This window comes from Centruroides vittatus, unplaced genomic scaffold (assembly GCF_030686945.1).
Source record: "Centruroides vittatus isolate TY-2023 unplaced genomic scaffold, ASM3068694v2 scaffold_2520, whole genome shotgun sequence".
In the NCBI taxonomy this organism is placed as follows: domain Eukaryota; kingdom Metazoa; phylum Arthropoda; class Arachnida; order Scorpiones; family Buthidae; genus Centruroides; species Centruroides vittatus.
Genome location: NW_027122689.1, coordinates 606208 through 632545, shown reverse-complemented (window position 1 = coordinate 632545; position 26338 = coordinate 606208). Strand labels below are relative to the sequence as shown.

Here is a 26338-nt window from a genome sequence, read left to right as displayed (position 1 = left end):
AACGAAGGGGTTCAGTCAACGAAGAATAGTTTGGAATGAATTTAGAAACATAATTAATCATTCCTAGAAAACGTTGTAACTCAGTTATGTTAGTAGGGACTTTCAAACAGTTGATAACTTCAACCTTTTCAGGGTCGATCTGGACACCTTGAGCACTGAAGACATGACCCAGAAAGTTTACTGACGTTTGCTCAAATGCACATTTTTCTTGGTTTAATCTGACACCCCGCTTGTACAGGCGGGATAGTACTTCATTAGTGAATTTACGTAAATCTGGTATATTGTCTGCCCAGATCAAAATGTCATCCATAGAACACTCAGTATTTTGGCAGCCCTTTATGATGTTCTGCATTACCTGCTGAAAAATCTCTAGTGCCGATGCCAGGCCGAATGGCACACGTTGAAAAGAGTAGCGGCCCCATGGAGTATTCACTGTTAGCAAGTCAGCAGTACGTGGTGTAACGGGCAGTTGCCAAAATCCCTTTCGGGCATCTAACAGGGTAAAGTAGCGTGCATTCGTTATGCGCGCAGCTATGTCTTCCACTGTTTTGAATGGAAAATGGTGCCTCTTGATGGCTTTATTAATATCTGAGGGATCCATGCACAAGCGGATTCTGCCCTCTTTGTGTATGACCACCAATGGACTCACTGCCGGTGTCGGGTGGGTGACCGGTTTGAGCACTTTTAGCTTGACCATATTGTCCAGCTCCTTCTTGACTTCAGCACGAATTGCATAAGGAATATTTCGTGGCGGATGCACCCGAAGAACTGGTATGTCTATTAATTCTATGTCATACACGAAATCTGTTATACAGCCAATACCTCTAAATATATTATCTGGCACTGCAACTTCTGGTTCAACTATTTCTACTCGGCGGACGAGATTGAGCTTTTCACAGGTATCTTTGCCTAGCAACGGAGAATATTTGCCTTCAACAACAATAAACTTTATTCTCGCACTACGACCTTCCACAACACAACTAGCAACACATTCACCTAGCACAGGAGTATAGGTGTGGTTGAATGAACGAATGCGACGTATGACACTAGGGATTACTTTTAGCTTAAGGCGTTGCACTAAGGAAGATGGGACGACGTCACCATCTGCTCCAGTGTCCAACTTGAACACCGGGAAATTCCACCGAAAATCTGACAGGAACATGCCATGATTGGGAAGCACTCGGACATGTAGGTTGGTCTTGGAGCAACTCGGACACAGACAAACAGTCATACTCGGGTTCTCTGCCCGCCTCGTTGGGGAGCTGCACTTCACAAGCCTTCTGCGACTTTTGCCGTCTAGACGGACAATTTCTAGCATAATGACCCTTTTTTGAACACTGGCGGCAGTGGACCTTAAATGCTGGACACTTTGACATTCATGCGACATGCTGCATTGCCAACACAAACGCTCTGCAGCATTATTTGCCGGAGTTGCTGAGATCGTTTTCGAGAATTTTAGGGAATTCACGTCACTGTTCACGAATTCCATTCTCGGTTGCATCTCCCTCAGTTGAATGGACGCTGATTCGCTGGCTCTACAGATCTGAATAGCACGATCCAGCGTCAGAGTAGGTTCTCTGAGCAATTGTTCTCTAATCGTATCGGAGCGTATGCCCTGCACTATTTTGTCTCTTAAGAGGCTGTCCTCTTGTATACCGAAATTACATTCCCGAATTTTGGTTCTAAGGTCGGTCAAGAATTTGTCGAACGACTCACCTTCCGACTGCACGTGCCTGTTGAACAACCAGCGGGTATACGTTTCATTTGCTTGTGGAGCGAAATATGCATCAAACTTTTGAAGGATTACTAGTGGATCCGTTTTCTCTTCCTCTGTAAGCGAAAAGGTATTGAATATGACCGTTGCATCTTGTCCAATGACAGCCATGAGGACCGCTGCTTGTACATTCGGCAGTTTCGACGATAGCTGTGTGGCCGTCGCAAACCATTCATAACGCTGTTTCCACAGTTTCCACGTGGTAGACATGTTGCCATCGGTCACAACTAACTCTGCTGGGGCTTTTAGTGGTGCTCTATCCATATTAGAAGGTGGCGTACGATTCGATATCGGGCAGTAGAACTTGCGGACGGATCGATCAACACAAAAATGTTTTATTCTGACACCATGTAAGGTTTGGTTACGTTGAACACCTTAAGAAGTCCAGTCGAACTACTCGGACTACGTAAACTTTATTGAGAATCACGAAGAGACACTTAGATAACATGTGCTCTAGCACGAGGTCTAACACGAACTAACTAGACAAAGGAAAGCTACCACGTGCCGTAGACTAGGCTCGGCGCCATCTATCGGCAGCCAGACCAGGTGTCTAACGGACACTCGCATGTGACAGTTATTAGGTTAAGGCAAGTAGATATTTATTCATTCTGGTGTGGTGGATAATCAAGTATACCATTCTCCAGTGATGGAACAGGTTTGAACCCCAGTGCATAGCTTTGGCACCATCTATCAGTGACATTTTGTACAAAAAATTTTTATTTAATAAATTGTGACCGCAACATCTGAAGTACCTGTTGTCCAATGTTGTTTCGTTTCAAGCAGTTGAACACATTTCCGAGTCTTCCGAGTTGTGGAAGTTATTTTTTAATAATCCTATACTTTAATTATAACTATTATAAAAACAGTATTTGTCATGTATGTAAACCTCCAGGGGATAATAACCCACACCAAATTGCCCCTTTAAGTTAGGCAATTCTGTACCTTTGACTTTTTTCACATTCCTTTGTCTCCAAGGAGTCTTGTGTTAGCTGTAGTGACATTTAGACCTGGAGGCACACAGTTATATTTGTATTATAATAAAGTTAATTATATATATTAACAAGTACAGTAGAGTGTCGTTAATCCGAACCTCGGTAATCCGAATCGCCGGTTATCCGAACGATTTTCAGTCGAACTGTGTCGTGCTGAATTGAACGTTTTTGATACTAGATTAATGTCTAAAGTATAATTTTCATGTTTTTATATTCTTCAATATATTTATTTTGTTTGTACAAAATAAAGAAATAATTTTTAACGATACAATAGCCTCGATTATTATTATAAAAATTTTCGTTAGGCTTAAAATCGACAAAAATTCAACACGAAGCGACACGCAACGGAGAAAAATTCGAACATCAGACAGGTTAATATATTTTTTTGTACATAATCAGTTATCCAAACAAATCACTAATCCGAACAACCCCAGTCCCCAATTTATTCGGATTAACGACTCTCTACTGTATTCATTTATTTTCACAGACACTATTTTTATTATTTTCACTTTATTCTTCTAACTTTTTACATTGGCTTTCTCTTGATCTATTCAGCTAAACTTTTCAGGATAGGTTTTAATTAGAACAAATATTATATTACATAAAGCTTTTGTTACGCTTGCATTATTTATATTTTAGTTTTTAACATAAAAAAAAGTCAATCCATAAAAGCAAACATTTAATTAAATTTATCACATATATATTTTAATAAAAATATATTTTGCTTTTGTTGACATATAATGAATGTATTGTACATGTATTGTACCAGGTTTTATTAGTAATTTTTCTACATTTATTATTTCATGTAAAGGTTGTCATAAAATAACACTTGAAAATAATGGAGTTTATTCAGTGATTGGTAATTGCAACAGGACTTGTTCCTGGATTATTCCTCCTAAAGAACAGGATGAAAGTAAGTATAAACATCTATAATATGTTAATGTTTTTGAAAGTGACCTAAGTCATGTATTTCTCATTTTGAGATATTTAAGAGTTTGCATTTGGATGTATAAATATTTTATAACTATATAACAAAATATTTCATTGAGTATTTGCTCATATAATGTAAATATTTTCATGATTGTAAAATTTGATTTGTAAGTTATAAGTAAATGTGTTATTATAGAGGTCACATGACAGACCATTTTCAAAATTATTTGTATATCAAAGAAAAATAATGAATTTTATTAGAAAAAGTCAGATATGAACATGCTCATTTACATTTTACAATCATGATTTTGATTCATTTTTTTTATTCTTTTTTAAATTTGTTCTTCAGTTTTGAGTACTTTAAAACATTCCTGATAAATTGGCAGGATGTATGCAATTAGTCTATCATTTCTTTATATGTTTCTGTTATTGTTCTGATGGTAATATTAAGAGGTAGATAGGATGACATCACTCTCACATGGAAAAATACAAATTGTATAGTAGTCATCATTATGTTTTGAATATAATTATGTAATTATATTTAAAACATAATGATGTTCTGACACTACTTGTGATTAGGTCCACAAAAAACCCTTTTTTTGTAAACATTCTTGTATGGAGACTTGGGGTAAAGTTGCAGAAAGAATTAGACTAGAGCCAATTGGAAGATAAATATATAGTATTATAAATTATCTATAATAAATTACGTTCAACATTGAGGTTTGATTTAAATTGACTATTTACCTAACAGAGAGAGAGTGTGTGTATGTGCATTTGTGCACACATCATAATTCACATGAAGACATAATACCTTAACTATTGTGATAACTCATTGAAAGGTAAGTCTTTACAAAATTCTTGAATTAGATATTCAATGGCAGTCTTGTTGTTGGAATGTTCATCTAAGAGTGGATTTCTCTACGTGAACCACAGTCTTGGACATACTCTTGGAATGGTTTCTCGTTTGGACAGCAGTCAGTATCATGAATGGTAACAATGATCAGTGCTAATGGGATTTCATTTGCCAACTACTATCTTTCAAAGCAGGATCCTTTTATATCCTTTGACTGTTGTATTACTTGGGAAAATGCTGTTCTATTACCAAATTAGGCAAAATTGTACAGTCTTTTGATGAACTCTCCAACCTATAAATTTTTTAAATAAATAAGCAATTACCTATAACCAGCATTAGTTCTCTTTTAAACAAACATTTTCTTTCATCATTAACGGTCATCATCAGGTTTCTATGCTTTGGAATGCTTGTAAAAGAACGCATCTTCCAAAAATTTAAAGAAGGAAAAAATCAAATTTTTAACCCTTTACAACCGACATCTTGTTTACGTTTATTTTGTAATCTGTCCTAAGGCAATATAGATCAGTCAGGTGATATTATTTTAAAAATTTACCAAAAATCAAATTATCATATTCATATGAAAAAATCATGTACATTTATTAATATCTGTAGTTTTCAATACCATATTTTTCAATACATTTTATTAGAAAAATTTATAAGAAAAAAAATATATATATATATCAGAACTGACATTTAAACTTGACAATTTGTAACGTTTTGTCAACATTAACATTGTCTAGTTACCTAGTTTTTTGCTGGCACTGAGCCAGAAAGATGTAGAATATTGTTTTGTACAATTCTATTATAAAACTTATGCATGTACATTCATTTGTTGTGAAATTATTGCACATTATATCAAACATTTGTTTGAAATCAAAACTTTATTCTGCTATCAACTAATATAATGAACTAATATACTTTATTCATTTCATATCGAACAAGAATATAAACTTTTGTAATAAACATATACCATGCACGAATGTTAGATACTTAAAATAAGTAAGACAAAACCTTTCACCTAAAACTGCTAGAAACATAGTGTGAAAGGTTTTGTCTTACTTATAAACATATGATAAACAGTAGTAATACATGTAACATTTGCTGATATTTTCGATTAAAATAAAAAGATATATAAAATGTCAGAACTGAAGGTCACAACTTGAATATTTATAACACATTGACTTATTATAGCTGAATGAACTTATTATAGTAATATTATTGCATGAATATGCTAAAAATGAAATAAAAAATTATCAGAAAAAATAAATTAAGAAAAAAAAGCATTAATTAAAATTTTTTAAGTCAACAAAAACACCACCTGGACAAAAATATGTGAAACAGACGATAGACAAGGAGCTGTCGTCAAGTGCTGACATCTGTTGTAATTTTCTAATAATTTTTGCATTGTAAACTGATGTAATCCTACTGTTTTCAAATTTTTAAGAAATGATAAAAAGAAAGAGGATTGGAATTCAACAACGGGCTTTCTTCCACTCACTGGCCCTCAGAGTCTCCTTTCTTTCATTGTTATTTATGGTTTCAAGAATTGGTCATCACCACCCAATGGAAAAGAGTTAGAAAGGAGTTCTGGAAGCAAGAAAAAACAAAGAACAAAAGAGAGGACTAAAACTATACTTAAATTAATACATGCAAAATGGGGTACTGCCACATGCTACAATGTTGAGTAAGAGATAATTAATGGCTGGATATTTAAATGGAAAAAAGGGGGTGTGAATTAGGCTGAAAACGAGCAGAAATAAGTGCAAAAAATTTACATTTCAAAAAACACAACTAGTTGTATTCAAATAAAAATTTGTTACAGTACTTGTTATTGTTTTTTCAATTGATATAATAGCCAGAGCTAAGACTGTATTGTGACACACTGCTTTTTGAATAAGTTTTGATTAATTTTAGTTTTGGAAAACTTTGTTTTGCTGTGGCTGTCATTACTGGTAAAATTAAAAAAATGAGACATGCTGCAATAATGTCAGAGAAGCCACTTGAGGCTGTGGTGTGAATTAATAGTAGTTTGGCAACTTGGCATATTGAAGTAATTTCTTTTACCTGACTATAAAAACACATTATAAATCAAAGCAGTTGAGGTCCAAAACTAGACGAAATGTCGGAGGGATATGCCGATTGTAACAATTCTGATCCTTCTGGAATATTTTTATCAGATGATGCGACAAGATATGCAGGTGATAAGCTCTTAAAAAGTGTACAGAATTGTCGAACAGATTAAAATCGAATAGTTAATTGATTAATTATTAAATCAAAAACTTTTTTTACAAATGCTTTTACACGTTTTTATTTCACCCATTCTAACTTGACGCCCTCATGATTTGTCTGCCTGGAGAACTTTGTTCCAACTGCTCCACAATGACCGTGTTGTTAATTTTTTTTAAAATATGTTTTCAGCAACATAGGTTTCAAATATTCACTTTTTAGAGGAACTACCAAGATATTTAACACACCTATTTAAATCATCACTACTCTCATTCAATATAAAGCAGATTGGATTCTCATCCACAGTACTTAACACTTTTTGGAAAGTAGACAGAAAACAATTAATTCTTCCTAATAGTGCTTTCATCTAGCAATTTCTTTCCAATATATTTTTCAAGTTAACTTATATTTAAAAGTTGATTGAGTTTTGATAACAGAATTCCTGCTGTTATAAATGCTTTAGCACTGTCCTGAAAAAAAATTGATTTTTTGAAGGATTTTCTGCATTTTGCAAGGCATGTTCAATAAATTGTTACTGTCTTGATGAAGTTACTTTCAAGGATTTGTTTTATGTTTTGCACTTCATGTATGTTGCTGGGTCCTAGACTTTTGATTTCTTTTCATCAACATATATTGTCACATTGCAGACATCACACAGAATAAGTTTTCTATTGGAAATAATTTTTATCATTTATAAATTTTTGCAAAATCTTACAAAGTTTGCCTGTTGTCACTTTTTGCCATTTTCCCATCCTCCAGTTTCTTAACTAACAGAAAAAGTTTAAATTTTCTCGCTAGCAAAGCATTATATTATTTTAATGCTAGATTGGTATAAATATACAAAAATTTCGAATTAGAATATTTTTCATAGTATCCATAATTTTATAACATTTATAAAGAAGAAAATAGTAAATTGCTGTTTAGTAATAATTTCTGTTGAATATTTCTATTTAATACATTACAAATTTAATGCACAAAAGTATCACAAAAATGTTTTTTTATTCTAATGTCCTATGAGGACTGTTTTTCCCAAGGTGTTTAACCTTGCGAAAAACAGTCCTCACAGTGGAATCAACCTTTCTTTATAGGCTACTTTTTCCACCTCAATACATAAAACATTAAAACCATCCCCTGGTTATGGCACAATCATAAAAATTAGTTTGCAATTAAAACATTAATTTAAAAAACTCTGTCGTAAGGACTATTTGTTCTTGAGGTGTTTAAGAAGACATTTTTATAATAGTTTTGTGAATTAAATTTGTAATTCATCCTGGTATTTTTAAGTAATTTTTTTAAAGTTTCATTAATTTGTATTTAATGTTTTCATTAGCTAGGTATGTACAGTACATAACTCCTTCAAATGAAATTGCAATTCTCTAATTACATTGCAACTCAAGTTTCATTGAATTTTGACTTCTCCTCACACTAACTGTTATTTAACTTTTTAACACACCAGGATGAATATAAAATCAACCTTACTTAAACCAAATAACCGGAGCAAAAATGTTCTACTAATGCAAACATTTTCGACGCCCGTTTTGGGCTCTTCTTCAGGCTTTTACATAAATCCATTGCAAGCTGTTCATTCAATTTTTTGAATTTCATTTAGAAGGCATTCAATTTCTGATTGAAAACATGCACGCATTCCAAGATATTCAAATATTGGATAATTGTATGAGATTCTAAATGCACACAAGATTCAATTCGAACCATTAAAACACCAATACAAAATCAAATGCTATCGTCCATTAGGACTTGCCATGCCATGGAAAGTGACATTTCTTCTTCAAAATTAATGCATGTGGACTTGCAACCCACTTTAAATATTTCCATTGCCTCCAACACTTTGAGATGATCATGATGTGGGGTGGTGAGGATGATACGTGCTTTGTTAAAGTCAGCTGTCGCATAAGTTGTAACGGTCGTTGTGCATCTATTGTGTAGTATGTCTGACTTATGCTCCTTTAATCTTACCGCTAATGAACGTTTGGTAGAACCAACATATACCATATCTCTGTCGCATCTGCCATTTCTTAGCGGGACACTGTAAATCCCCAGTAATCTGTCCCGCTTGGGATGGTCTTTTCCATTTCTTAGTGTGCTGTAAATGGATGGACACCTCCTGTATGCTATACTGATCTTACATTTCTTGACTATTGCATTATATACTGATTTTAAATGCAGGTTATAAGCGAGGGGGATCCTCTTCCTATCATCTTCCTTTTCATTGTTCAGTATTTCCATCCTACTAGACGCTACTTCTTGCGTATGTTTGTAGTTTTCACATAACCTATGTATAAGGTTGGTGTATCCATGCTCAACAGCTATCCCTTCTATATTTCTTATTTTTTGCATTAACGCCTGCGAGGAGGAAGAGTATGTGTATGCTCTCCTGACCAATGCTCTGAAGGCCACTATTTTATAAGAAAATGGATCACATGATTCTATTGGAACATAGAATTGCATTAGTAGAACATTTTTGCTTCGGTTATTTGGTTTAAGTAAGGTTGACTAACTGTTATACCCTTACTGAGTAAAGCATAGGTGCTTTGGCACTGGTAGCAATCATATTACCTCAGGAATTATTATTTAGGGCAGATATAGAAAGAATAAGTGCAAAAGGCACTAAAGGTAATAATAGGTACAAAAAGGGACAATACTAGACTCCCACTATCATTTGATACACATTTATGTGATATTTATGCTTAATTCAGATATTTTTTCAATACTCCCCTAAAATAGAAAAAAGGTGCAGCACCTAAAAATCTGGCCGTTAGTGATGATCTAGTGTGGTGTTCAAGAAAGGGTTCCCATTAGCCAACTAAAGCAAACACCCAACAAAATCTTAGAAAATTTAATTTATTTTTGCATGAAGTAATTACATACAGGTACAATCAATGGATTCCAGCTTTAGGATGGTTTGTCCAGCAGTCACTCTAAACTTGATCGTCAATGGGACAATTACACAAAAATTATGACAATGATACATTGAGTTGTGATAATACTAATCCATACAGAAATCAATAATAATTATTGCAAATATGATTTCTTATCACTAACCCTTAATGCTAAACTTACACCAAGAAAGAAAATTTGGAGATAAGGGCAAGAAATAGCGAAAATGGCAGATAGAACAGAACAAAGATACCCTGGTCAGTGTCTTTCTGTTGTTGTGAAGGGTCACATGGAAACTTCTTGCACACAATTCACATTTCTGTCCTCTTTCCCTTGGTCCAAGAAGGTTTTTATTTTATCTAAATTGCTGGTCACTCCTTTGAAACTCACAATTTATCAAATGAAATACTGACTTCAACACTTTAACTTCAGTCCAAGAATATCCAGAGTTATCTCTCTTCATTATGGCTTCACCCGTCTCTTGAAGTATCTGACAATTTCACACCTTCCTTTTCATTCTTTCTCTTTGAGGAATCAGCTCAAAATGTGACCTCTCTTCACCTTGTATGTTCTTGGGTAACCTTTCATTCATTATATTGGTGATTCCAGGAAGTGGCTCTCACCTCCAAGATGGAAGAATTAAGGAGATTAGGAAGTGAAAAGAACAAAGAGTAGGGAAAATTGTAAGAAGAACAAAAGACAAGGACAGACAATATGGCATACAGCCACAATAGAGATAATGATTTTTAGATCCAACAAAATATAAACAGCTCAAAGATTTTTAGCAATGTGGATGATATAATTCTTTAATTTACTTGCTAATAAATAAATTTAATAATAACTAAAACAAATTCAAAAATAAGTGTTTTCATTTATTTACAGAAATATTATCTTTTCATTTTTCTTCAATTGCTCTTGACCCCATGGATTACGTAAATATTTACCAATTAGATGACAAGATGACTTTTGTTGAAAATATTAAATACAATCATAATCCTATGCCAAATATATATTTACCTGCATCTCTTGGAGCTTACCTGAACATAACAAGAGGTGTCTGCTTGTCATCTGGCAAAGCGTCCACTGTGTTTTTGTCAAGCTTCCAAACTTTAAAAAGTAAGTAAAACTTGAGTTTGATTATAAATCTATTTTGTACAATTATTTAATAATTCTTTAGACATGTAAATACCTAGTAATAGTTTATTTAAATGATTTTTGTAACTTGTTTTTCATATTATATTTATTTTTATATGGTAAGTTTTTAAATAAGAGTAGGTCAGTGTTAATTTAATATACAGGGGTAAACTTTGATAACATTCTGTCCACTAGTTTTCCTTTTATGGACATTTCAAAGTGAAACTTTAATTATAATGACCCTGTATATTATTAATTTTGATAATGTTTAAAAGGATGGGAAACATGTGACAATAAGACAATGCAAATAACAGTCAAATCACGTTTTTATTGATCGAAATGAGGGAACAGAGGTCGGACTGCCCGTTACAGAGAACAAAAGTGTATATATATATATATATATATATATATATACTTTTATATATGTACTGCGTCCTTGCTCTCTTGAACTTCCTGCAACAATTAATTTATATACAAGTCTGCTTAAAACTAAGACAATTACAATTCAACTTAAACCTAATACTATTACTACTTACAACTAGAAAGAGAAAAGAAAGGATGAGAGATGGTTGGATAGTCTATCGGTAGCTTAGATCGGAGGGTCCTGATACTGGGGTAATATCAACTATGGTCGCTTCATGGACGGTGAACATCCAGGGTAATAACAACCAGTTACCATTAAATATGTGCTAAGGCAGGTCCTCGAGCTTGTACAGAAAGGCTTGCTTACTTAGTTCCAAGTCACCGTTTGCACATGGTCTATACTGACCCTCTCTCTCCTTCTATCTTCCTAGGCTTGACCCCTTGTAGCTAGTAACTCAGTTTCTCTCACCTGATCTCCTATCTAGTTGGTGGCGAACCCAAAAGTGACTCTCATCAACTCCTGGTTTCCCCAGATCCTCTTCAGGTAGGACCCCTTCCTTTCCCTTTGTACACTGGCCAATTGGGACCCACAAACAGTAAAGCTTCTGTCATGTGATAGGAAAAGGCTAAAGACAGAAAGAAGAAGATTTACAGGAAAGAAGAAAGGAGTTCCTATTCTATGTACAATTATACAAAACAAACATGGCAGACAGCCACAATGTTGTAATATGCTGTATCACATTCAATGACATTAGGAATATTGTGAATTTAATACAAATACAAACTGTAATTTGTGACTATTATTATTATTATTATTTCTGGCATAAACCTTCCATAAAATTTCTAGAACAAAAATAAAATCTTTAGATAATCCACATACACCATCTAAAAATGCATATCTGTTATCATTAGAAGATAACATTGTACTTTTCTTCCATTTCTGTTATTTATAATTACATTTACAGTGAGAATTTGTAAGTGAAACAGAAACTTGAGATGGAACTTGTGATAATGTGGCAACATTTTCCTGCCATGTTCAGTTGTAAACATGATGTTTGAACTAGCAGACACCATGTTCTTGTAGTCTATTTTTAGACACAAATAAAGTCTTTGTTAAAATAACATTTCTATATATGACAATTTATTCATGTCTAAAATTTATTTAAGATGAATGGTTTACTTAAACCCAAATGCTTTAATATTGACCCGAACATTAGTGGCACTTCTGAACAATGGTACCAAATCTTCAAGAATTTCATATCATCAATGGAAATGGACAATGTAAGGAAATTTAGCCACCTTATTAATTTTGTTGGTCCCTTAGTCTATTCCTATATATCAGAGTGCTGTGTATTTGAAGACACCATTAAGACTTTGATTGCTCTATATGTGACGTCTGTAAATAAAATTTTTGCTCACCATTGTCTCATTAATTGTCACCAAGAATCTGGTGAGTCTATTGACCAATATTGTCAGAACCTCAGGCGTTACGTATGGACTGCAGCTTCATTTCTGTCTCTGCTGAAGAGTATAAAAGTGAATATGTATGTGATGCTTTTATTGCTGGGCTGTTATCCCCTCAGATTTGATGACGACTTTCAGAAAGTTATACTCTAAAACTCCAGGAAGCCTTGTCACATGCCCATGCTTTCAAATCTGCTTGTACCCAGTTGGAAACTGCACTAGTCCAGTATGTTACCAAACCTGGGGTTTCTCCTTGTTGGGATGAAGCTACTCTTTTACACGGGGCTTTTGACCGACACAACTTACGTTCATTGGAGGCTCTTGAAATTTATATAGTGGGCATGAAGGGAGGTTGCATTAACACCAACTGTATTCCAGTTCCACAATTATGGAAGTATTATTTACAATTCCACAAAGCATAATGATAATTTTTGATCTGTAATTATGCATTTATCTTTATGCAATGTAAAGAAAACAATTTTGTTATCGTACATCATTTATACGTTAATACATCAGGCTAACTTTTATAATGCCATATATTATATTATTAATGAATTTATTTATATTTTTATTTTAAAAATAATTTATTTATGTTGTAATACGTAATGATCTTTGTTTTGAACATCATTTGAACGTTTAAAAAATTGGAACACGGCTATGTTCGAAAGCTAAAACTTTTCAAAGGATAGAACTGTTTTTTCTGTTTTGTGCATTCTTTCCTGACAAGGGCCTCTGAAAGATGGCCGAAAACGTTTAACATTGGACATTAAAGTATTTTTTTTTTTTTGTTCATTATATGCTGGAATTCACATTTAGGTATTAAGTTGTTTGTTTGTTCATTTCCATTCTTGGCTGAGTCTGTGAAGTTTTTTTCAGGTTTGAAAGCTGAAATTTTATCTTCATCATCATCAACACATCATTACAACAACAGATGGCACATCAATAACAAGAGTCTTGATTCCTGTCATTGATGTGCCATTTGTTGTTGAAACTGATGCTTCTAATTTGGCTATCAATGCTACATTGTCTCAGGAATATAGGCCAGTAGCTTTCTTCTCAGGATCCCTGAATGAAAATGAGAAAAGGCATGTGGAGAGAATATATTTTAAATTGAAAAATTATTGAAAATATGGTTAAAACTTGCAGCCCAACATTGTGATAATGTCACAATAAATAATTGCTCATTATTATTTATTTTAGTTGCATAAAAAATATTAACAATTTGCATTAAAAGGTATGAAAAGTCATTGAAGTATTAACAAAGTCTGTCAAAACAGTCATCTTTTATTCACTTTCACATTCTGGAATATGTTTCATTTAAACTGTTTTGTGAAGACTTTCTTTTAGTCTGCTTGTTTTTGAAAATTTCCCTTAAAACATGAAAAAATATTAGACTAAAAATTAAAACATTTTCTTGTGGCCGTCAGCCATATTTTGTTTATATGTATATATATAGTTCATAAGTTGTAAATACACATATATGTATATTTCTTTCTATCTTCCTTCTTCTTTCATCTCTATTCTCTTATTTCCGTTCCTTTATTCTTTGTCTAAACAATATAACCGTTATCGCTGGAGGGCAGGATTACCCCTTCTAAGAACTAAGGGGGAGTGTGAACAAAGGAAAAGAGGAAGCCCTGAGGACTAAAGGGTAGAAGAACAACCACTTTTTGGCTGGACCTCGGAGGGAACAGACGTCGTAGGCAGTGCTCCAGATTCGAGAGAGAGTGGAAGAAAGGGGACTGCGGCCGAGAGAGAGGACCTGCCAAGACGAGAGAACGAAAGAGGTACGAGGACACTGGGAGAATTGGAGATCCTAGACGTCGAACTGCTGGTTCAGTGGAGACAGAAAGGATATTTCGATTGTGAGAACACAAATCATTAAGGACTAAACCACTTGGACCCCGGGTACTTTCTATCTGCCTTTCCATCTTTTCTTTACTTTCCTAGGTCTATCTGTTTCCTTTCCTTATTAGTTTTAAGGTAGTTTTAAATTAGTCATTAAGTTTAGTTTTTAAGTCGGGAATAAAAGTTTTGTTATGCGCGCGTGTATCATCGCTTGTACGCGAATAAGTGGCGACCCCCCCTTCCCCAGCGGGAATACTCACGTTGGGATTTTATTGTAAATACGAAAGAAAAGAACCGTGTGCCGGGAGTAATAAAAGATTATTTAATTGTAAACAGCAGTTTTTTTTTTGTTCATATTTGTAACGTTTATTTGCGGACGTACAATTCTCTCGGTACGAACAACCACATTCTAAAATTGGAACAAAAATGGACAGACTTCTCACTTTCCCATCCATACTGTTGCTTGAACTGTTATCCTTTAAGAGAAGCATATGGTACAAATACTCAAATCAAAGGCATCATTTCCAATAAAAGTAGCATTAGAAAAGAATCAATTCCAAACTACTTGGCATCAAAAGGATAGAATTGCAACAACACTAGTGAATCTTTCTGAGCATTGGTCAAGATTGCTTGTTACTCTTTAAAATAACTGGGTTAGTTTTATAATTTTGTACATCCAACTTGTTAAAATTGTTATTTATTACATATGAGTCATTTGTGTTTTCACACGTTATAATCATATTTTATTTTAGTTTATATATGTTTATTTAACTTCTAAATTTTATTTTGATTTTTACATAGCAGTAAAAAAATAATGTTGCATCTAATACAATTGTATATAAACTGCTAATATTTATTTTTGTTCAGAGGACCTAATGATAATGTATTTACAAGTACTTTCAATAATTGAAAGTAATTGTAAATATAATATAATGCAGAATTGTACACTTCATATAATTAACACATTATATATAGTGTACAATTCTGACACCTCAAGACAGTTTATCTTTCATTTTATAATTGACTAAATTCTTGAATGATGAAATTTATATTCCAATGAGCAATTATGTATTATGACATCTTCACAATGCCTGGCTGCAACTTTTGATGAAAAGTTATTTTGTACAAGAAGAGTGTTCAAAGATTATACAACGTATACTGATATTTTAAAATAATATGCTTTTAATTAGGAAGAAACCTCATGGTGAACATTCTTTCGATGTAACACGATATAGCCCTTAAAGTAATTTTTAAGATTATGAAAATATTGTAAATGGGACTAGAAGTACCGTATAGGTGTGAAAAATAAGCCATTGAAACCTGTGGAGATCCTTAGGCACTGAAGAGGAGCTAGAAAATTAATCTAGCTTGAAATGCATCTGTAAAAAAACAATAAAGGAGTTTTATAACCTGAATTGGCTGTGAGGTAGTCTACCGAAGAATTTTTCGGATTGAAGAGATGTTTACTTAATCAATTGAGCCTTCTTGATTATGCAGTATCTTTCTTAGCTAAGATTGAACTGTGGCCTACTGTAGACCTGTTCGAGCCATACTGCCTAGCAACATCAGACATTTTCTGCCCACTCTCTCCCTTTGCTATTATACTCTCACCTTTCGAAAATAAAAACTGATGCAAATCTTATTAAGTCACCCAACAGTCTCGCAAATACTATGAAAGAATTGTTTCTGTCAGAAAAATAAAGGCTGGAATTACATGGGAGAATTTCAAAGTTGAAAGGAATACTATCCAATTAGTATATATCAGGTTGAGCATCGATGACGATGTCTCCCATGCTCCCAAAAGTTTTGAATTATTGCCCAAAGACAAGGGAAGATCAATTGGTATTCATTATTTTATGTTGCTTCTTATTGTGTTCGTTCTGTGAGGTGTTTGTTGTCTGAACATAAAAATCTCTTGTGAAAGTGTTCATTAACTAAACTGTTCATTAACCGATCACCCACTGTATATAAAATTTTCTTAAGTGAATAGTTATATTTAATATGTACAGTACAGTATATCTACTTTTAATCTGATTGGAGACAGTAATGTGTTAATGCATGGTGTAATCATTAAGTAATTTTACAAATACAGTAACATAGAAAATACTTTTATTGCTGAAACAAAAGTATACAAGATTTTATCTGTAAGCATTTGCTATTTTTGAAATTACCTATCCTGTTTAGATATTTATTGCAATATCAGTTTATTCATTCATCTTCAAAAATTTATTTTCTCTGTTTCTGAAGCTACCCAGCAATAACAGCTATCATTTCTTCATCAGTAGCAAAATGGCAACTGCATAAATATTCCTTCAAATGCAAGATGTGAACTTAGAAGGAGACAAGTCCAGATTGTATGGAGAATGATGATAAATCTCCCATTGAAACATTCGCAACAAATCTACATCAGACTATGAATTTGTTGCAGACCATTCAGCGTTATTCCCATACATTCTAAACTGATGATGGATTTTAGCAGGTGGAATATTTTTGGTCTATAGCAGGTGGAAATTCAATTTTGGCCTTCTCAAATTTTTACAAGATCATTTTTCTAACTTTGTGTCCAAGATTTCCTAATAACAACAATGGTGTCATACTGGTGTTGTTCTAACTGTTTAGTATTTCTAATCTGGGACAGTACTAACTACTTTCATTGGAGTTACATTTCACTAGTTCTTTGGTTTTTAAAAGGACCAAGTGCTTGTGGACCTTGTAAAGTTAATTTTTAATCACTCCACTTATAATATTTAACTTTTAAGCAAACAAGAGAATGCTTAAAAAAATATTTTTAAAAAAGACATGTAATTATTACGTTTATTGTTAATTGGTTTATTTATTTTATTTAGGTTGTTCATCAGATATTTTAATTAAGTCTGGAAGTAAAATTGAAATAACTTCTCCTAATTTTCCTGATGCTTATTCATTCCAATCTCACTGCTGGACAAACATCTCAAGATCTACAACAAAAAATTTTTTATATTTGTCATTTAAAATGTTTCATTTGGCAGACAGACACTGTGTGAAAATTCATGACACTAAAAATGATAAAACTTTTGTTTATAATAATAATAATAATGCAAATGATCTTCTGATATACTCTGATGTTGCATTAGAATTATTAGCCTGGTCATGTAATTCCTCAGAAGAATCTGGTTCTAAAATGTCTACAGGAATTGGTTATTATGCTGATGTTTATTCCACAGGTAAGATATTATTTATATGATTTAATGATTTTTACGATTTATAAGATTTTATTTATTTATTATTACTTATTTTTAAGATACTGTTTATGTTATTACAATAATATGCTGATTAGCTCTTGGGACACGTTTCTAGTAAATTGAACATTAACTGAAATAGTACAAGAAATTATTATATCTTTGCAATAGAACTGTCAGTATTGCATCATATTTCATTATCATTTCCTATATTTTTTTACAATGCTTTTGTTTACATCTAAGATGATTAGCAGATTATTGAATCATCCTGCAAAGAATTGAACTTAATCTTATTTTTATTGTTTGTATTATTTCTTTCAGTTTGGAAAATTTTGTTTAGACCATCATCAGAAATTAAGTCTTTCCCTGAATTAATATTAAAATTTGAGTTATATGAAATTTTGGTTTTGCACCATCCCACAGTAGTTGTGACCAGAGGGTCAACACCAGACCGGTGGTGCCTAAGTAAGGACTGACACTACTGTATCTTTTAAGGCAGATACAGAAACCTTGTTGGCTGCTGTTCCGATTTTGCGTGAGCAGTCACGTATGTAGACACTCGGGGTCTGGGACGGAGACAGACCGAGAGACGTCGCGACCGAAAGTGCACACTACAACTTACTTATAAAGGAAAACATACCCGTTTATTTTTGTAAATTATTTACACGTACACGTAGGATAACAGAGTTCTGTTTAGCTTTCAAATAGCAGCTTAAATTGGATAAAGCTATATAGCATAACATGATTGAGTATTCAAGTTAACTGGTTCCTAGCTGAGAGAGAGAGAGTTTGTAATATTACACGTGACATGAAATACCTTGATTGGTGGGTTGATTGTCAAGGTCATAGATCACTTGATGAATGGGATTGTCGAGGAAATTTTAGTTCATTATGTCGGCTTGTCAGGTTCAGAGAATGGTAACAGTGGACAGGAACAGCGGTTGAGGGATCAGTGGAAGGGCAGACAAAAGGATCAGCAATGGAGCACTCACATGAAAAGAGATAGATCAGTGAACTCTCAATGACGACCTTCTTGTCCTTGATTCGATCCTTTTATATCAGGGGGTCCTCCCACTTTGTTTTCGATGCCCTCTTTTTATCCACATTACTAATTTCAACCAATGGTGAATATTTGTTGGGTTGTTGTTAGTTCCTGGTGACACATTCGATGAGTCCCCTTGGAAAGGAGGTGACTCTGGGGAAGAGAGATGTGATCATCCTCCAGTAATTAAGTTGAAAAATTTTGTTTTCACTGGGTTTTGAACTAATTTAACATTTGAATATGAAAAATTTTCTTTCAAAAATGTCGTCAAGTTCGGTCTCTCTCAGTAGTACCATTTCAGAAAAAGCCAGACATAAGTCTTTATCATTGAAACAAGTAAAATGGAAAAGCCGTATTTGGGACACGACTGTGTCTCAGAGACTCACTACTAAGTGGGCAGGACTGTGGAGTCGGGAAAAATGTGTCAACTCCGACTCTGGCATTTTATATTTATTAATTTTATAAATTAAGACCACACAGCTGTATGTATAACACAATAATCAACTTACTTGAACCTACAGCTGCTGCGTAATACAATTCACAATTAGAATTCAGATGTTTTCTTAACCCCTTCCGGGTTTCTTCCTTGGGAAAAACAAGCTGGATCTTCTAAAACAAATACGAATACAAATTTTTGAACTAATCGAACAATGTAAATTTCGAATGTCCAGTTTTCTCAGTGCATCCATTCACGTGCTGTGTTTAAAAATGTTATAAATTAACGATCCACATGCTAAAATGGATTTTAAATCACAATTCAAAATTTTTACATAAAAATGCGCAATGTTTGAGATTGTATAACCATAACATATGTTCATGTGTTCCCGTAGCATCCATAAATAATTCTATAAAGTTAACTTTCATTGTGTAGTATAGACTGTCAGGCCATTGAAAGGCATATTTTGTCCCTCAAATTAATGCAAATGGATGTCTTGTATGCTTTAAAAATCTCAACTGCTTCCAACCATTTGAGGTGGTCAAATTGTGGGGTGTTGACTATTAGTTTTGCTCCTTCCTAAAGAAATCATCCTATATAAAAGATACGTGGATGATGATATTTTTTGGAGAACACACAATCTCACCCAATTTGTCAACGCAATGAACAATAATCCTTTTTGGGCTATGCTTGGACATAGAACAACACAGTCAAACCAGGGTCCATTTCTTTGACATAGATATCAGAATTGGAGGGGGTCTAACATCAGTCTACCTTAAACCGTCAGCAGTATCCACCTACATACCAATTGGCTCCTGTGATCCCATTCAGTACAAGATGGCTGCCTTTCAGGCCTTAGAAGGGCATACTCACATTCGTCTAGGCAAATAGCACTCAGAGTTAAACTGCATAAAAGGGATAGCCAAAGCACACGGGTACTACTATCTAATACAAAGAATCTCCGAATGGGCACTGGAAACCTCCAATATTATGATGGTAAATCAGAGCGATAACCAGAGGGTAGAGAAGGAGAGGATACTTATTACTTACAACCCCTTCTTGAAATCTGTATACACCAGCATCACAAAGAAGCACAATGTCAACATTGCATATAGGAGATGCCACAGTATTTTTGACTTATTACGCAACGAAAAAGAACCCTCTAACCTGAACAAAATGCCAGGTATCTATAAGGTCCCTATCAGGGACAACAGGTTTAATAGAGATACGGTGTATATAGGATCAACCAAACGGTCAATGGAGGTAAGGATAAAAGAACATAAGTCGGATATACAAGTAACACATTGCTCTCCACATACGCCACAGATCCTGATATTGTGGCAGACTTCACAGGAGTAAAACTAATAGTCACCACTCCACAACTTGACCCCTCAAATGGTTGGAAGTAATTGAGTTTTTAAAGCATACAAGACATCCACCTGCATTAATTCGAGGGACAAAATACACCTTTCAATGGTCTGGCAGTCTATACTACACAATGAAAGTTAACTTTATAGAATTATTTACGGATGCTACGGGAACACATGAACATATGTTATGGTTATATAATCTCAAACATTGTTATTTAAAATCCATTTTAGTGTGTGGATCATTAATTTAGAACATTTTTAAACACAGCAAGTGAATGGATATGCTGAGGAAACTGGACATTTGAAATTTACATCGTTCGATTAGGTCAAAAATTTTTTGTGTTTGTATTCGTTTTAGAAGATCCAGCTCGTTTTTCTGAGGAAGAACCCAGAAGGGGATAACCACTTATGCTTTTCCTGTCATTTTTGTCTCCTGCCCAATCTGCATCTGAAAATGCAATCAGCTTTTCATCTGTGCAAACTGAATAGTTTAAGGTTAGGTCTTTTGTTTGTTTGAGATATCTCAGTATTCTTTTTCCTGCCATCCAAAGTGCTCCAGTAGGTTTATCAAGATGTCTACTCAAGTAGGAAACAGCAAACACAATGTCTGGACGAGTAGTGTGTGCTATGTACAATAAGCTTCCCACTAATTCTCTAAATGGAACTCTCAAAGTTTCATCTGAAAGATCAGCCTGAAATCCATGTTCCATTGGAGTTATAACACCTTTGCATTCCTTCATTTTGAATTTTATTAAGAGTTTTTCGATAATACTTTCTTGTGATAACGATAGTGTATTTTTATGCATAGTGATGTCTATTCCTAGAAAGTTCTTTGGCTCTCCCATTAATTTTGCACTAAATTCTGTTCTTAAGTTGCTTATTAGCTTATCAGCTTCTCCAAATAACAAAATATCATCTACGAAAACAATCAAATGTATACTATTTCCAATATATAAGCAAAAATCATAGTTTGAACGAGTTAATCACTTTGCCGGCAAAAGTGGACTAAAACACTCATTCCAACATCGAGGTGCTTCTCTCAATCCATATAATGCCTTTTTTAATTTTAAAGCTTTGCTGTTTGTTATTAGACCTTTTGGAGGCTTAATGTATACATCAACTTTCAGTTCACTGTTTAAGAATGCAGTTGGCACATCAAGTTGGGTTATCTTCCAGTTTTCATTAATTGCCTTTGATAGGAGTAATCTAACTGTTGATATTCTTACTACTGGTGCATATGAGTTGTTAAATTCTTCTTCCTGATATCCTTTTGCAACGAGACGTGCTTTCTTTGTTCCATCTGATTTTGTTCGAAATACCCACTTGGTTTCTACTGGATCTTTATCTTTCGGAAGTGTTTCAGTCTAGGTACCAAATTTCAGATGAGCTTCCAGTTCCTTTTCTATGGCATCTTTCCATTCTTTTCCTGACTCAACTGCCTCTTCATAGGTTTCTGGATCTTCAGAATATAAGCAGTATGCGATATGCATTTCGTAATCATTATATTTCTGTGGTAATTTTATAGTTCTTTTTCTTATTTCCTTTTCTTGTGTTTCTTGTTCACGTTGATTTATCTTTTCATGATCACTATTAGTTTTGTTGTCCTCTTCTTTGTCTCTTGCACAGAAGTCGTCATCACTTTGAGTTTTGTAGTATATTGGCATAGGAGTTTCATTGAATTTTACATCTCTACCTATTAGGATTTCGTTTTCTTTTGGATCCCAGAGTCTGTATCCTGATCCACTGTATCCTACCATTCTGACTTCCTTGGCACGTGATTCTAACTTTGTAGATTGTGGTAGCTTATATAACCAGGCTTGACAACCGAATACTTTTAGTTTTGATAAATCAACCTTTCCATACCATATTCTTGAAGGAATATTTCCATTGAGTGCTGCTGTAGGGGATCGATTTACCTGATAAGCTGCTGTACGAATTGCCTCTCCCCACAGGTGTTTAGGTAAATCACTGTCTTCAAACATAGTTCTTGCTTTATCCAAGAGTGTCCTGTTCATTCTTTCTGCCAATCCTCCTTGCTGAGGTGTGTAGGCTGTTGTATATTCCATTCTAATTCCTTTGTTTTTGCAGAAGTCTTTCAACATTCTAGAGGAAAATTCACCTCCATTGTCCCATCTAATACGACTTACTCGTTTTTCAAATTGAGCATGTATCTCTCTGACGTAGTTCATTATATTAAGTGCTGCTTCTCCTTTGTTTTTTAAGAGATATACTACAGTAAAATGTGAAAAATCATCTGTTATTGTTTGGAAATATTTTTTGCCATTTATAGTGTTTGGATTTATGGGTCCACATATATCTGTGTGCAACAATTCTCCTATTCTGTGTGATCTGTGTTCAGTCTTTTTGGATGGTAATCTTGTAGCTTTGCCCTTCATGCATGATCCACAGGGTTGGTTGGGACATGGCAGATTCATTAATTTCAGATCACGGTAGTTTAGGTGGCCTAATCTTCTATGCCATAAGTCATTGGCTTCCGTTTTGAGGCATTGTGTATTATTTCTTATGGTGAACTCTGCAATAAACAAGCTTCCTGTAAGTGGACAATCCATGTAAAAATCTCTGTGCATTATGACAGCCTTTTTTCTTTCAAAAATAACCCTTTTTCCAGTGTCATTGATTTTCCTTACAGATAACAAGTTGTGGGAAATCTTTGGTACAATAAGAGCAGTCAGAACAATATTTTTATTATTATAAGATAGTTTTATCTTGCCTCTCTTTTGTGCTAGAAGTTTTTCTCCATTTGCTACATTTATGCTTATTGGTTTGGTTAGACTTTCTATATCTCTCATATAACTAGCAGTATTCTCTTGAACTGGGTGTTCTGTTGCTCCTGAATCCAATACAAAATGTATGACACTTTCAGGACAAAACATTGTTTAGCTTTGTTAACTTGCCGATTCACACAGGTATGTAGATCAGAAATAAGAATAAATACAGTAAGTCCTCTACTTACGAACTTAATCCGTTCGTAGCGGTCGTTTGCAAGTCAAAAAGTTCGTAACTCGAAAAGACAATGTTTGGGCGCAAAAACTCAAATACAACGTTGTTTTTACAATTATGTAATGTTTAGGCTACTTGAATAATGTTGAATTAAGATTGTTAAAGGGAAGTATAAATTCAAATCAATCACATGTACAGTACAGTACATTATTTATTAAAATTACTCATTTAAAACAACTACAAATGTACATATGTATGTACTGTAAATGTTTTAATATTAAACTTCAAAAATAAACTTGACTATACATAAAAAATAACCAATTGCACTTTAACCCGCCATCTGTTGGCTTTCTTCGTAACTTCGAATGTTCGTAAGTAGAGGACTGCCTGTATATTCATTACATTTGGTGATACTGGGATATTTTTCTCGGTTGACATATTTTCAAAAATCTTCAAATTTTCTGGCTTGTAAGATTAAATCAGTTTGTAAAATTATAATTTTATTTTCTAATGCTTTTTGCTCCATATGAAATATGTCTGAAATTTTTTGGCAAATGCATTTCACACTTAAATCTTTTTAAAAGGAAAAGATATAAATTCCACAATTTCTTTAATTTTTTCAAAATCTTGGAATCTTACCTCAAAATCTTCAATTACTTTTTGGATTTCCGTGATGTATTTGCTGATCTTATAAGTATTAATATTTTTATGTTTTTGTAGGTTATCTGCAATATTTGGAAAATGATTCAGATTATTTTATTGTAGATCTATTAGGAAAATAAATTTTGTTTTATATGCATCTATGCAGCTGATCATATCTAATGTGTTACATTTGTAACTGGGTAAAAAGCAAAAATAAAACATTAAGTCAAGACATCGCAAGCGATCGACTTGTTGGCCACCCCTGCTTTACTGTAAATAGGTTAAACTTCATTCATTTGCCCTATTGGTATGCAGCTCAATGCATCCAATGTAAGTAATGAAGTGTGAAATTATATAAAGTATGATCAAGTCGACACAGAGAACTTTAGTGATTTCTTCAATGGGACAAATTGATAACAAGTGTGCTTGATAGAGCAGACACTTAGAAGGGGAATCCATTTATCCCAGTAGGGCCTAGACAAAGACAACTATCCACATTAACAAGATAACCTTTTAATTTTCCTTGGAACATACAATACATCCAGGGAAACACACAGGAACGTACGGAGTCTGACAATCCAATCTACCGAATAGCTTTAACACACAATTTTCCCAACAATAATATGCTACAGAATTCTCGTAATGCGCAGACATAAAACGTACCGACAATGAGTTTAAAGTGTACCTCTTCTTTTACTTCTTATCGGACAGGAAACAGTTCAAAAACAAAATCTTCCCGCTGACCTGGTTGCACAGTCTTTACTTTCCAGCTTCCCGAATATTTTTTTCACACACTTTCACACACCACACTCTTCCCTACTCATTCTTCCTTCTCTCTCCACTTCCGTTCTAACTTCTCCCCAAAACACACCCTCCAATAAATTTCCCACCCTAGGTTACACATTTAGATTTACACAACTCCTCTTCACCGAGTCAAATCTACCATGTGGCAAAGGGGGGGGGCAGGAAAAGATGTAAGGCACAGGTTAACCTGTAAGAAGTACGACATGAAAGGAAAAACACGTACACGTGTTGATCAATTAAAATAAATTTAATTTCGCGTTGGAAATAAATATTACAAATTCTTTATAGATTCCCGCTGTTCCTTGGTGGCTGTATCGTAACAGTAATCTGTGTAGTTCAGTTTCGTTACAAATGCCGCCTGACAATAATACCTAACTTAACTAACGCGCGCAAATTTTAATCGGACTTAAAACTAATAGAAAGGGATAGAAGGAAAAAAGGGAAGTAAGAAGGATGATAGGACAGATTGGTACCCAATTTTTCGGCTGTTATTCAACGCAGATCCTCATCTCAACTTATAATGCTCGTATGTTCTCCTCTCTTAAAAATGACGTTTTCTTAAGCTTAGTTCACACTGAGCGCGATTCGCTGGCGAAAGCGAAAAACAGAGCGAATAACACATCAGACAAGACGTCGTTTCCGGTGAATTTTACCATTTTGCGAATCGCTTCAAAGTTCGGAACCGTCGAGCTTTTTCGCTAGCGAAAAAATTTCGCCACCAATCGTATTCCTGTTAGTTTTCATGTTGTTCTTGTTGTTTTCAAGATGGCTACAGAAACTTTCTCATGCAATAGAGTAAATGTTGTAATTATGGATTTTTAATATTTCTCTCATCCAGCATCGTTTTCTTTTTGACGTAACTTTTTTTTTCAATAAATAAACAAACGAGGTTAACGACGGAATATCAGAAGCGGCCATTTTGTTTTTCGAGAAATGTTTTCTTTTGCTTGCAAATGATTGGCTCCTTAAAATTCGCAATTGCTTTTCGCATTCGCTTTTGCTGTTTGCTCAGTGTGAACTAACTTTAGAGTTTGCTTCCAGTTGAACGGATTCTCTTCTCATTCTACTCCTTAAGGCCCTCTTCCACAGTGCTCGCCAATTTCTGAATCACGAGGTTTGCCACCACACGTCTTTCTCCGTTCGTGTCCGGCCAAAGAATGTCCCTTTTTCCTCCAGCCTCATCACCGTCTATTGTTTCTCCCCTACCTCCTGGTGGGCTACGGTAAGTCCGAGTTCTCGGAAGTTCGAGACAAAGAAACAAAGAAAATTGGAAGGAAAGATAGATTTATAGAAATAGAATATAAATTAAACTAAAAACCTATACAGAATAAAAAGGCATACAGCCACAAACCGATGTTTTGATTGATCGGTATTCGGATAATTGAT

At 34.1% G+C, this 26338-nt stretch overlaps 1 protein-coding gene across 1 annotated transcript in view; it reads left to right on the top strand.

Annotated features, from left to right (window-relative positions):
- Window positions 1-26338, top strand: part of LOC136987591 (cubilin-like) — a 133128-nt gene that overhangs the window by 95105 nt on the left and 11685 nt on the right. Inside the window, exons 14-16 of the mRNA XM_067285352.1 lie at window positions 3578-3679; window positions 10553-10786; window positions 17326-17682. Of these exons, the coding sequence (XP_067141453.1) occupies window positions 3578-3679; window positions 10553-10786; window positions 17326-17682 (693 nt within the window). The remainder of the gene's footprint in view (window positions 1-3577; window positions 3680-10552; window positions 10787-17325; window positions 17683-26338) is intronic.